The following is a 14936-nucleotide window of genomic DNA, read 5'->3' on the forward strand; positions in this document are numbered from 1 at the left end:
CAACAAGTACCATATTTTAACGTCTTTTGGTATGACGCGGTCGGGGATCGAACGCCTCGTCATTGAACATTAACAGCCGTCAACTATCTTCAATCAGTACATCGACAAGAATCAAACCTGTGGTAACTGTAGGCATTTAGTTTATGTTTAAGATTTTTTTATTCATTAGTATTGTATTAGAAATCTGTACTGTCATCATTGTAACCTTGTCCATTGTTTTTTCAATATACTATTGAATATTTGAAACTCGTCTGTATTTTGCTGGTTTAAAGGGGACTCACAAACCCTTTATCACGGCAATTTCTAAACCGTAACACAGATTTAAGGGTGGATTTGGGCGACTGTATAATAATGAACTCCATGTCTGAATGTACTTATCTATTATTCGGCATCATGAATTAGCGCTTTGAGTGTGCACAAGTGCGTGGAAACAGGCGCTTTATAAATGGCCATTATTTTATTAAATTATTGTTATTATAAAATGACCGCGGGAAAGTAATCTTTTGTGACAAAATAAAAACATCACTAAAACGACAATGATTAAGTAAATGTCTAACATTCATTATCCAATTTGATTTTCCGTTGGTGTCAAACATCATGTCATGTTAAAACATTTCTTAGAAAATCTTGAGTATGATATGATTTAAACTAGATCAAATTTAGGTATTTTTCACAATTCGCTTTTGTTTCATTTGGACAACTGACATAGGTAGTGACAAAAATGGCATGTATACGGCGTTGTCTTTAATCTCGAGGTGTATATATAGGTATTGGAAAAGGTATGTCTTACGTAATTTAAACATAATGAAATGACGTGTTGAACTCACACCAGAGAAGGGAATGAACTCATCTTTCTTTATAATCTTGCCACTGTCGTCAAAGGAAACGGTCAGGCCGGAAGTTGTCTGGGTCACCCCACACATCCGGGTCTTGTAGGACGGAATCAAGCATCGGTATGATGAGGACACCTTTTGGAAACGTGAAGCCCCTGAACTGGACATCGTGGGGAACGGTGTGTTGGGAGAGCTGTAGGGCCGATATCAGCTCGTCTCAAGACTTCCATAATGGTTGCCTCCATGTAGGGCAGGTTGATCTTGTCCTTCATTGAGGGACGCCTACTCTGGCCGATAATTTCCTGGATCTCTCGGAAACACTTTTCCTGTATTTCCGGATGGTGGAGAAAGTATACCAGTGTCCATCGAATTGTAGTGGCAGTAGTTTCTGTTCCGGCCATAAAGAGGTCCGTTATAGCCATGGTTAGATTCTCCACTGAAACAATATCAACCGAATGAAATATTTAAGATCTCTGGTTTGTCGTATGCCATTTAATGTACCAGGATGCGTTGATGGGGGTGTGGTTTGATGAAGTACGTTGTTTGCGGATTCCACAAATATGCAGACGCACAATGATTTTCCTGAACTCGTCCCAATGCCATAACAAATTATTAATTCAGTTGTGGACTGTCAAATAGCCAACCAAAACCACCTCCACTCTCTCCCCAAACAATGTTATTACAACAAATATAGCTTCGTTTATGCTTACAGTCAAAGGTCGTGTCCTCTTGTTTCTCTTTGCGAAGTCTCATTTCCTTGATGTAGGCGTGGATGAAGTCGTCCACGTTGTCATCGTCATGGTTCTTCAAGTGTTCCTCTATCATAGGTTTTATGAAACTTGAAAGAATTGTATCTATATTCTGCATTGTGATCTTAAATTTGAATAGATCCCCTGGCAGAAATCGCATAATAGGCAGCACATTCAACACTCCAACCGTGCCTAAGTTGGCAAAATTTTCTTCCATAGCTTTCATGAATGTATTACAAAGCGGGTCGGTATATTCAAATCGTTTGCCGAAAACAGTGGAGCAGATGACATTTGTTATTGCGTTATACACCAGGCGCGTGCAGTCAAACCCTTGTGCCCGTTCTGCCTCGAAGGCTTCGAGAAACTGCGAGATTTCTTCGTGTATTTTGTCCTCCATGATGTTCCTGCCTGCTCCAAACTCCCTGAGAGTGTTGAGGGCGAAGCGTCTTTGTTCGCGCCAGACTATACCAGACGTGGCAGCCAATCCTGAATGAAAAACGTATGAAAGACCAGTATAAATACAATTATTTCAATACACACAACAACAAGGGTTGGCATACTCACTGACAAAGCCTTTCAAGAAAACAATATCTAACTATGTTAAAAATAGCCTATTTAATTTTGCAGCATGTAAAGGAATTTCTTAGACCCATCGGGCAAACAAAATGCTGATTTGTAAAACACAAAAGTGCGTGCGTTGTCACAGACAAGTGTAGACAAATTTTGAAATAACTGATTTTCCAAGTGGTTATCCATAAGCCCCATGTGCCCACAAAGGTTTTGCTGAACTGATACAAACGTCAAATCATCAACAAAAGATAAACAATTAAGAATACTTAACCAAAACCAGGCTACGCCCGCAGGCCCTCGTGCCTTTGCGAGGATTAAAGATTTTTTAAAAAACATAGAAATTTTGAGATGACCCCGACTCGAAATGCTTCACAGTATAATACATTATGACAAGGTCGGACACCTCGGTGTACCCAACCCGGCTCCTTTGCCGATCGCTACGCTACCATCATCACATACAATCGATTAAAACTTAATGTAAACATAATCATGGATGATTGGCCTATCGATCACCACTCATGACACCTACCAATTCTTTATTATTATTTCTGCAAGTCGATTGAAACCCGATTTTGACTCTCAACTAAACGATCTTGACACAAATGGATGACGATGTGTCCGCACAAAAAGGGTGTGTGGTCGAATCAAGCCCTCTGATTGGTCAATGCTTGCAAATCTGCACATTCTGTATAAATTCGCGGGATTTTTTTCCTTTCATCGACTGCTTAATGTATGAATATTTTTCGAGCAATGGCTTCTAAAAAAACAAACATTAGTTGTAAATGCCACCTTAAGCATCAACCAACCAGAGGGCTTGATTCGACCACACACCCGTTTTGTGCGGACACATCGTCATCGTTTAGTTGAGAGTAAAAATTGGGTTTCAATCGACTTGCAGAAATAATTATAAAGAATTGGTAGGTGGCATGGGTGATGATCAGTAGGCCAATCATCCATGATTATGTTTACATTAAGTTTTAGTCAATTGTATGTGATGGTAGCGTAGCGATCGGCAAAGGAGGCGGGTGGGGTACACCGAAGTGTCCGGTCTTGTCATAATGTATTATGCTGTGAAGCATTCGAGTCGGGGGTCATCTCAAAATTTCTATATTTTTCTTAAAATCTTTAATCCTCGCAAAGACACGAGGGCCTGTGGCTACACCCCAACAGTCACCAAAGATAGACAACCTCACTGGGGACTCAGGGGACTGACAGTACCTATGATTTCCGAGGTTTTATTTCACCCAACTAGCTGATCAGAGTGAAAATTGAGCTATGGTCTTTTAATCTGGAAGAGATGGTTTGGGATCCAAAAACAGTAGCAATCCTTTGATCTCCAATAAAAAATGGAACGCTGGGGTTTATATTGAAAGTAAATCTAATGATATATTCCTTCAAATAAACTTTCATCTGATCTCTCGCAATATTCTTGATACATAATTTATAACGATTTGGAAATTTGAAATTGTGTTAAGATCAACTATTTTGGGAAATTCTTTTATGTAAAACTAAAATCACTCACTATACTCAGTTTGGACTTTTGATCAAGATTTCATCATAACTAAAGCATTAACATAATAAGTAATGTTATTTAGGAATAGTTACTTATGCAGTTAGTTTTAGCACTCAGATCAAAGTGCAGACATTTATCCATGCAGAGGTGTGACATGAGAAGCCGATTGATATAATCTGGTCCGTCCTGGTGAAATAGGGGCCAAAGACCTAAGCTGACCTATATATGTACAATCCACGGCAAAAACATGGAGAAGGTATTTAGGTCAAATACAGGTCGAGGTGTTAGAAGTCTAAGCCACTAGATATTGCAATATTCAGTTAATATTTGTAATGGACATGTAGGACATCCAAGGCACCTACCTTTCCCTTTGGCAATAAAGTCATTTACCATTGAGTGTGGCCTGTCAGAGAAAACGTCGGCGTTCCTGACAATGGCGTCTTTCAGAGTATTGTAGCCGTTGAGGACGATCACTGGTGTGTTGAACATGTACACACTGAATATGTCGCCATATTGTTGCCTGAGTTTCTTAAACGTGATCCGGGGATCGGAGCCCATGGAGAGGGCATTCCCAACAAACGGGAGCAGAGAGGGTCCGGGAGGGAGCCCAGAGGGACGCCGCGTTAACAGCCATAACAAAACTAGCACGGCCACACACAGCAACACAGTTGTAGGACTGAAGGCGAATATATCCACCATTCTATCCTACAGTCCTTTTCTAGCAGCGTGTTTTCCAAACTGAAGATGTGAAGGTTTGTCTGTGAGTATCCACTGTGAATGTATCGTGTAACTTATGCAACCACATGTACTCTTTCAGACAGGAGATTACATACGCTAAAGTATTAATAGCCTTGACCGAGGAGATATGGCTGAACGAACACAGCGCGCCTCACTCGGGGGCTCTGACAAATTACAAAGAAAACAGGATGATCAAACATTTACAATTGGAAATTCCCAAACATGCCCAAAAGCAAGTTTATAGAAAAACACTACGTAACCATGATTTATAACCATTATTTAGACCATTTAAACATATACCATAAACGGCCTGCTACCATAAACAGTTTTCACTGTGTAATAGCTTAAACCAATAACGTAAGAGACGGATATACCTATTTATATATAAAGGGTACCTCCCTAGTTCGCCGTATACAGCAACTGTAGATGATTTGGCATTGATCTGCAAAATACGCCTGCAAAATTGTGAATTCTTCCAAATTCAGAACATTTCACAATACCCCACACTTCACCATTCATCACAGTAATGTAACAAAAGTGTCGAATAGTTCACACAAGGTTTTCAGTGAAAAGTTGTAATAACTGACATTTATAAGTAAAGTATAAGCTTTAAGACCTTTGCCTGCTAGAGTTCTCTAAGCTTGTGTAAGAAAGCACTATATTTCCTCCGGTCGAATCGTCCCTCCTTTACGAAAAAACATACTTTTTCTTTTGTCTACATTAACGCTAAGGCTCCAGTCTGCGCAATAATTGGAAAGCGTATTAAGTGATAGCTGTAAACCTCCAGATGATTCGGATATGAGCACCATATCGTCCGAAAATAAAAAGGTTAATATAGTCAAGCAGCAATCCTGCGTCGATATTTTCCTGTAGTGCTACTTCAATATCTTCAAGATATTGGGAGAAAAGAATTGGTGACATTAGTTCCCCTTGTTTAATACCCAGCTCAGGGAGCTTAGAAAGAAGCCAGATAACTCACCATTGCGTTTAACACATGATTTCACAGTGTCATACATAAACACGATAATTTTTCATAGTCTACCTCTGATGTCCACCAGATTTGAAAGCGAAGTGAGCATCAGAGATGATGTTGTATTTTGCACACAAGTCTCGCTGTTAATAATTTAATACCGAGGTAAAGAGTTTTGAAAAGCAGCTGTTTATGGTGATTCCCCTGTAATTACTTTCATCTTAAAGTTCAAAACAAGCGAAGAAGATAAACAGTTTACTATAACAATGTTTTGAAAGAAATCTATCTACTCACAACATAGATTATGCTTCCCGTCACCGTATCTTTAGCTTTGGCGGTACTCCCCATCTCCCTTGGAAATTAGAACTAGAGGAAATCTGAAATATCATCTGAAAAATACACTTTAGCCTTCCGGGACGACACCATTGGGACGGGGAGGGGGCCGGGTGGGAGCATAGACGGACGCCGCCGCGTTAGCAGCCTGGACAAAACTAGCACAGCCACACACAACTACACAGTGTTTGGACTGAAGGCGAATACATAAATTGAATAAGTTATAGACTAACGCTTAGTCTCGGAATATATATAATTTTGATTGTAACAAATAAATTGAAAAGAACCCGCAGGGAGGAGACCAGAGATTCCTGAACCTGAGGAAATCTAGACTTGATTTATATAGAGCTTTAGCACTGCAGGGAGGGCTAGGCAGTAAAGAAAATAGTGTGGTTCACGGCTGTTAGACGGGATCTTGACTTGCTTCATTTAGGGATTTAGCATTGCAGGGAGGGCTAGGCAGTAGGGAAAATAATGTGGTTCAGGGACTGTGAGACGGAATCTAGACTTGCTTCATTTAGGGCTTTAGCATTGCAGGGAGGGCTAGGCAGTAGGTAAAATAATGTGGTTCAGGGACTGTTAGACGGAATCTAGACTTGCTTCTTTTAGGGCTTTAGCATTGCAGGGAGGGCTAGGCAGGGGTGTGTGGTCGAAACAAGTCCTCTGAATGGTCAACGCTTGTAAATCGTGCACATTCTTTATAAATTCATGGGAAGTTTTACTTTCATCGACTGCTTGACTTGGAGAAAATGTAAGATATCTTTTCCAGCAATGGCTTCTCAAAAGAAAGCATCATTTGTAAATCTCCTTAACAAACATCAGCCAACGAGAGGGCTTGCTTCGACCGCACACCCGTTTTTTGCGGATATATCGTCATCCATTTCTGTCGAGATCGTTTAGTTGAGAGACACAATCGGGTCTCAATCGACGGTCGGCTGGGGTTCACCGAAGTGTCCGGCCTTGTCATAATGGATTGTACTCATTCGTGACCAACTCGTGTTATTCCGGGACAAGCCGAAGAGCGACTCGTGCCCCTCTCGAAGAATTTCATATTGGCGTAGGAACATCAGAACTACTTCAAACAGGAACGATAACTCTAACGATATTCCTGTTTGATTCCAATGGTACTTAATATCACCGAAGTACTCATACATTTTATTGCTGTTTTTGTTTTTGCTTATTTATATGAAAGAATTAAGCCTCCTTGGTACAACTAAAAGAAAGAGAAAAACATATTTGTTAAAGACATATTCTGACGTAATTATTACCACGGCAGATATTCACCTTATATTTCCAATTATATTTCTGAAAAGGGTTTAATAATCACAAATGGGATTTGTTCTATAAAATTTCTAAAAAAACCCCGCTACATTAAATCCCAAAACAGAAACTAAAACAATGACTTTTATAATATTTCTCAAACTGAACACACGTGTAACATTGCTGTTATACCCCAAGTTGAATTTTAAATGAATTCGCTGAAAAATATATGAATGACCAGAAAAAGGTGAGACTAAAATATTCCCAGAGAATTGAAATATATGCCCAATGTTAAAGATTAAAGTTGATTAGTTACATACAGATATAATATTGTTATCCCCCGCCGCGCGTTTAGCGCGAAGCGGGGGATATAGTATTAGGCTCTGTCCGTCCGTCCGTTCACTAGATTCTTTTCATAATTGGTACCTAGGTTCATCACAGTATAACAAAGGTCCAAATCAGGTTTGGTGACCTTGACCTTCATTTCAAGGTCACAAGGGGACTTTAACGTTTTACCTGCATGTTAAGCTATCTCAAGGACCGTTCACTGGATTTTCTTCATATTCAATACCAAGCTTTATCTAGGATAGGCACAGGGCCCAGTCGATTTTGGTGACCTTCACATACTTTTCAAGGTCATGGCGACACTTTGAAGATTTCAGCATGTAAAGCTGCATGTTAAGCTATCTTTAGAACCGTTCACTGGATTTTCTTCATATTTGAAACCAAGCTTTACGTATGGAAGGCGCAGGGCCCAGTCAATTTTGGTGACCTTCACTTAATTTTCAAGGTCACAGAGACACTTTGAAGATTTCAGCATATTAACCTGCAGGTTATGCTTGTCAGCAAGATACCTAAAGAACCATTCACTGGAGTTTCTTCATATTTGACACCAAGCTTCATCCAGGGAAAGCGCAGGGCCCAGTCGATATTCGATTAAGTGACCTTCACTTAATTTTCAAGGTCACAGAGACACTTTGAAGATTTCAGCATGTTAACCTGAATTGTCAGCAAGATATTTCAAAAACAGATTTTCTGCACAGACTTTCAAGACTTCCCTTAAATGTTTTTCAAAAGCAATTTCTTTAGTACTATTTCTGCTTATTTCATACATAATGACATTCATGTCAAGGTCTAAGTCAGTCTTGAAAATATGTGTGTGTTTGAACACTAAAGAGCAAGATATCAAGATTGACTGGTCATGTTTTTGTTGACATTTAACTTAAACTTTCATTACTTTATAAGTTTGATTTGATAATTTGTGGCGGGGGATTATGTCACCTTAGTGACAATGCTTGTTGTTTAGAAACTTGTAGATCTATAATTACATGTCCAAAAACTGTTGGAAGCGCACGAACAATCACCACAACAAGCCCGCAAGTTCGCCAGAAATACACTCAGTTGGACCCATGAGAGCCGTTATGTCAACTAGACTAGTCTTCTTATAGTTTACGGAAAGAGAGAGAGCTTATGTATACTGAGTAAAAAAAGAAACAAAATGTAATTTGAAAAATACTGAACAAATTTTTCTCTCATGATACATCTATGGATCCGAAATGGGATCCCTATCTTTCGACTCTAGAAAAACGTTAGCAAAACCCACTCAAACCCATCCATTCGTCGTGCAAATGACGTTAGTGCCAAATCAGGTTTTGCACATGCAGTCGATCACGTGATCTTCTTTCGTCATATGCACGTGTTTGCATTGGCCTCAAGAATTGAAAAAACACTTTTAAACCACAGTTCTAACGGTACTTGAAATGCCACGATTGTCAAATGTTCAAAGTGAACGTGCCGCTGGCATGTTGCAAGCGGGAAGATCAGTTATTGACGTCGCAAGAGCAATGGGATGCAGCCGTCGTACTGTGTATGACTTGCGAGGTCGTCTACAACAAACTGGCACCACTTCTGATCGCCCAAGGTCGGGTTGTCCACGTGTGACGTCACGAGCAGAAGACCGTCAAATCGTCCTACGTCACCTACGTGACAGATTTCTGCCGGCTACACGAACCAGGGCTGAGATGTTTAGAGGTCGACTGTCCTCACAGACCATTCGAAATCGGTTGCGGGCTGCCAATCTCCATTCTCGACGTCCATATCGTGGGCCAATATTGACGCCGTTTCATCAACGCCAAATGTCTGCTGTGGGCCCAACGTCACCTCCGATGGACCCAGAGAGACTGGAATCGAGTCGTCTTTAGCGATGAATCCAGATTTACCCTCAGATTCGTGGACGGCAGGCATAGAGTCTGGAGACGACGTCATGAACGGTATGCCCAATGTTGTGTACAGGAAGTCGACAGATTCGGGGGCGGAAGTTGCATGGTGTGGGGTGCTTTCTGTGGGAACAACCGTTCACGACTTCTGGTCATCCGTGGAAACCTCACAGCTGCTGCTTACCGCGACCAGGTGCTCACCCCTGAACTCGTTCCTTTCATGGCGGCTCATGGCCCAGGTCTACAGTTCCAGCATGATAATGCTCGGCCGCATACCGCGATGTTGACACGAAATTTCCTTCAAAACGCGGGAATCAACGTCATGGACTGGCCATCGAGGTCCCCTGACCTTAATCCAATAGAGCACGTTTGGGATTCACTTGGGAGAAGGCTTCGTGGTCTTATGAACCAACCTCAGAATTTACAGGAACTTGGCGTTGCCTTGCAAGAGCAATGGCGCAGAATCCCCAACCACGTGTTCACAAGCATCAGGCAGTCGATGAGGAGACGGTGTTTGGCAGTGGTGAATGCGCGGGGCGGCCATACACGATATTGAACTGAGAAATTTCGCATTTTTATTTTTGTGACTTGACATTCTGTATACCCATGTTTTGGAACGGCGGTGTAGCCTAATGGAACTGATTATGGCACTGTCAGTGTATCGAGTACATCACACAGATCTCAGCAATGAAATAATAACAATTTAACCATCTTACCATCTCTTGTTCTTTTATAGTGCCCTGAAGAAAGAATGTGAAGTTTCTTGTTTGACTCAGTATATGTACTATTTCATGGTGTTCATGATGTTCTAGAAATTCTTGCCAGCCTTTACTGAAATAGAGAACACCGAATTTATAATGCGCGTATAGAGTATTATATGCTGTTAAGCCTCATTTGTTGGGACAAGATGTTAGGACTTCGGCTATTACACCTCAGGCCCGCTTTAAAACAGTTACAACGTCTCGATTTACATTGGTTAGGACCACAGTTACATTTCTAAAAAACCTGACCAACACAATTCGACTCGGAAATAACATTAGTCCAGAGAAACACTTCTTTGTCCATTGTCACAGTGTCAGAGAGACAAATTCTTTATTGAATTCTCACCCAGCATATTTACAGAAAGGTAAAACAATATTGTCTTAGTAAAATGCATTGGCCACCATAAAAGGTTATGAGAGAATGTTTAACAACATTGTAGGCTATGTTAAAATATTCTAAAAAAATATACACTGTTACCAATAAGTAACATTTTTGTTTACAAGCATTCACATATCTTAATATAAAGATATCGAAACCAGTCATACTACAGCATCACACACACACAACATAAAGTTCAGATATGATACCAGAGTGGGGGAAAGTAATAATAAACCAAAATACATTTTTGTAAAAGTTGTTTCTTATAATTCTTTCTTTATACTTTTTAGTACTTACTAAGTGAGGCTAAATAATGTTTTTTCTTCTTGCAAACACTTTGGTAATACCATCTGCTAAATGATACTGGTATTTGCACAGCATTACTGAATTAAATTTGTCTTTTGATGAGAGATTTGTTGAAATAAATTCTAAACAACAGTTCTTAAGAACTTCACATCTGATGTCATTGTACATTGGGCGGTCAATGAGGCAATGAGTCTCATCTTCTATTGTATCTATACAGAAGGGACACTGTCTGGCTTCAAGTAGTGTGATAGGCCGGCTATATCGCCCTGTTTCAATTTTGAGTAGAAGAGTACCAAATCTCAGTCTTGATAGAAGCTTTCTTTTATTCCTGGTCATGGGAATGAAAAGATAATTTTCTGGTATTTTGTCCCTTTTAAATTTTATATATGTTCTCAATTTATTTCCATTAGGACAGTTCTTATCATTCCAGAGACTTTGAAACCAGTTTTCATCATCTAGTATTGCACATTTATGCTTTACACACTCCGTGAAACTTGAAAAAGACGTTATGGTTGTATTTAAGCCCACATTTATTATGTTTACAAGGGAGACAATTCTTGAAAACCATGATTTTCTTCGTCGCTTTGACCAAGTGAAGATAGAGTGTAGAAGTGATCTGTTGGGTTTAATTAGCCTTGTGTAAAGTCTGAAAATCTCAACTCTTTGCTTGGTTATACAGGTCTTCCGTCCCATCTCCCCATTTATAGCTGGCGTTGGGGTTGAACGTTGGACTCCAAGAACAAATCTACTTGCTCTGTTCTGGATAGAGTTAATACAACTGTAGTCATTAAAACCCCATATTGCTGAGCCATACAGAAGCACAGGTTGTATTAGGTTGTCATATAGCTTTGTATATGTATCATAAGTCATACCACCTGCTGATATACACTTTGCTTGAAGACTTGATAAGGCTCTGCCAGCAGATTTGGCTATTTCCTTCACTGTATGTTGTAGGTCCAAATACTCATCAAACCACAGTCCTAGATATTTATATTTGTTGTTATCATAATTTCTTGTTGCCCACAAAAAATAAATACATTCAGTCTTGCATTTATGTTTATGTGATGTTGGATTATATGTAGTTTTTCTTGGTTAACAATGTTAATATATTCATTTATGGTCAGTTCAAGAAATTCATCATATGCTTTGTCGATGTCGTTTGATGACTGCAAGTGTTTATTGATTTTTTCTAATAGTTATGTTCATTGCATCTATCTTCTCCTCAGATAACAGCAAATCTTGTGGAGAATTGTTCAATTGAAAATTTGGTTTGGACATTGAGGGATATTTCTGTTTTTCCTGATCAGAATATTTGTTTCTCTTGAACATGGAATCCTGATATAGTGCAGGATAGTAATGAGTGTCCTGGTACTGTTTGAGGAACTGGTATGTTGAGTCTGTTAATAATCTCTGACATTGGTTCCACACTGAAATTGCTGAATAATGGTAATTGCTCATGAGGCACCAGTATAGTCTATCACAGATTTGCCACGGGAAGGAAGAAGAATATCGCTATTTGCTCACCAAATAAGAGTAGAAAAGATCGAATGAAGCAGGAGCTTAAGATACACGCATTTAATGCAGCGAGAAACTGACCTTGGCACACCGACTCAAGGTAGTAATTAGCCTAGAGTGTCATTAGTAAATTGTCAAAGGTTTAAGCTACAAACATTAATTTCACACATTTACTGATATCTTAACAGGGAATATGTGTAATGGAACACCATGAAAGTCAGTAATTTAATCAAATCCCTTGAAAACTTAGAGAATGCATGAAATCCCTGGGGGTCACAGTGATTTCACGAAACCCCCTGACTCTTTTAGGGATTACGTGAAATCCCCGGTTGCACACATTCCCCTGTAAAATTATTGGAGACTATGGAAGATACAATTTAAAACAATACCTTTCTTAACATGAAAGTAGAAAGTATGTTCGGCCGGTAGAGGGCGCGAGAGTCAATTTAATGCTACATTAATTTATTCGAACTTTATGATTTAATATTGTAATCTAAATACGCTATGTTTTGCAATAACTTAAATTGTAGCTTCCCTGAGAGCTGATAGCTGGTATTATTGAGAGAAATGCATTATTTATTTTGAATGTGATGTGATATAGTGCCTTTAAATATGCACGTACATTAACACCAGATATAAACGTAAGGCAAAGAGTATCTAAAATTCCATCACTGATACAATAAAGCTCGACGTCGAGATAGAATATAATAATGGTTTTGGCAACATATCTTCATTTGACATTAAAAAGCTGAATGTCTATACATCTGATTAAATTTGAGCGTTAGTGGAGTGAGTTAATATTTATTGTCACATCGGCAATATTTCAGCCATATCGTGACGAGACCAATTAATTATTGTATTTGAGAAAAATGAACGTCAAAACTACCAGTGTATCACAGATATTTAAGTTAAACTAGCATGTTATCATAAAAACGACATATATATAAAGTGAACAATACAATATAAAACCAAGCTATAGATTGCTAACAAGTGAAGGTAGATCACCATACTTGGGACCATGGGGACTTGCAGTACATTTGCTTCCTGCATGGACCCCAGCTGGATTTACACCATCCCTTCAGCTATTAGCAATTTTAGCAGGTAAATGTGACAAATGAGTATTTGTAAAACCAGCCAAACATTCAAGGTTTAAACGCAGATCCGAATACACAGGACAGTTGATTAAGACGTATAATTCATCCTCCACACAGTTATGTGTCGACATACATGTAGGGCTGTGCTTTGCCGAGCCGAACTTGGGCAACACCGCATCTAAATATAGCTAATGCACTATGTAGCGTTTAGGCATTGTCTCAGTTACGTACATGTACGTTTCAGTGCCATAATTGGATCTAAAATGACGATAGGACCGAAGCTTACTGGTATTGTTTACAAGCTGTTTTGTCCAGCATAAAGAACTGACCTGTTATATAACTTTAAAAGGTTTCTAATCAGGAAACAAAACAATGAACACTGTATAATTCATCCAGTTTCTTGACGATGAAAAAGAAGTGGGTGGACTCAAAAGTTCCAGTTCTTGCAGCTCCTTGATTTGTAGTTTACAGATAATAAAAAGCCGTGTTTTCTTTAGGTGGTCGTCCGGGTTGGTCTTCAGTAACACATGCTTGTAAGAGGCGACTAACAGGATCGGGTGGTCAGGCTCGCTGACTTGGTTGACACATGTCACCGGTTCCCAATTGCGCACATCGATGCTCCTGCAGTTGATCACTGCCTTGTCTGGTCCAGACTCTATTTACAGACAGCCGCCATATAGCTGGAATATTGCTGAGTGCGGCGTAAAATTCAACTCACTCACTCACTCTTTAGGTGGCCAGTATTTATATTTACCTGTCTTCGCCACTGAAATAAAACCGATACAAATCTTTAGGGCTGTGTATTGGCAAATAAACTGTATTTCAATATATTGCGATTCAGGTACCTGTATTGCAATATATTGGGAACTTGTTTGACAGTGAGTGACACTAATTTTGCATGTCAATCCTATTTTCTACATTATAAGTCCCTAAACATATATGTTATGGTTCTGATAAAAAAAGCAATCTCAAAATTAGGTTGCATAGTCAAGGATTCTGTTTTCGTTTTTATACAATTTATAGCATTACAGTGTGCCGTTTTGTCATTGAATAACGAAGGAAATCATTTGTGAATGAAAGTCTGTGTAGTTTTTAATTTAAACCATAAAGTGCCATAAACCATAAAACCATTAAAGTGCCGGTTCTCAGAAAAATATTGCAATACGTATCTTTTGAAAAGCGTATTGCGATATACCGGAAATACCGTGCAATCCTACATATCGTCGGTGCAAAAGAACATCCAGTCAGAATATCCCCAGAAACCAATTCCGTTTAGTGTAATCTGTAAAAACAGGTGTGTGAAATTATATGTCCTTTCCCATATAAAGCGAAACTAATCAAAGCCTTTACATTTGCATTATATTCACAAGGTTGGTATGGTGTGACAAATATAACTGTACCAACATGTCAATGTGCAGTTTCAAACGGGTTGTGTAAAAATTGTCACTAACGATTTGGCATGTTAAAAAACACCATAATTGGTGATGAACATATGTTATATTTGGGACCATTTGGCCACTTTCTAAATGGTATTGTGTATTCGTGGCGATGAAAGCTGTTTTTTCCATGTCTTTTGCTGAGATTTTAAATTTCCAATATGCTGAATTTGCACCAATGTACTCTGTTATCATATTTGTGTATTAACACAGAGGATGCAGCCCACTCTTACACAGATGGTTGAACATTTCTAAACATGAGT

At 39.2% G+C, this 14936-nt stretch overlaps 1 protein-coding gene across 1 annotated transcript; it reads right to left on the bottom strand.

Moving 5' to 3' along the window:
- Positions 1 to 836: 836 nt before the first annotated feature.
- Positions 837 to 4243, bottom strand: LOC124267350 (cytochrome P450 2H2-like). Its single transcript, XM_046702264.1, has 3 exons — positions 4028 to 4243; positions 1544 to 2068; positions 837 to 1269 (listed from the first exon to the last, which is right to left on the bottom strand). Exons 1-3 carry the CDS (start codon positions 4221 to 4223, stop codon positions 944 to 946), a joined length of 1047 nt encoding a protein of 348 aa, XP_046558220.1. The 5' UTR covers positions 4224 to 4243; the 3' UTR covers positions 837 to 943.
- Between the last annotated feature and the right edge of the window lie 10693 nt (positions 4244 to 14936).

Source organism: Haliotis rubra, unplaced genomic scaffold (genome assembly GCF_003918875.1).
Source record: "Haliotis rubra isolate DU_JTF1 unplaced genomic scaffold, ASM391887v1 Scf1304, whole genome shotgun sequence".
NCBI classification, from domain to species: domain Eukaryota; kingdom Metazoa; phylum Mollusca; class Gastropoda; order Lepetellida; family Haliotidae; genus Haliotis; species Haliotis rubra.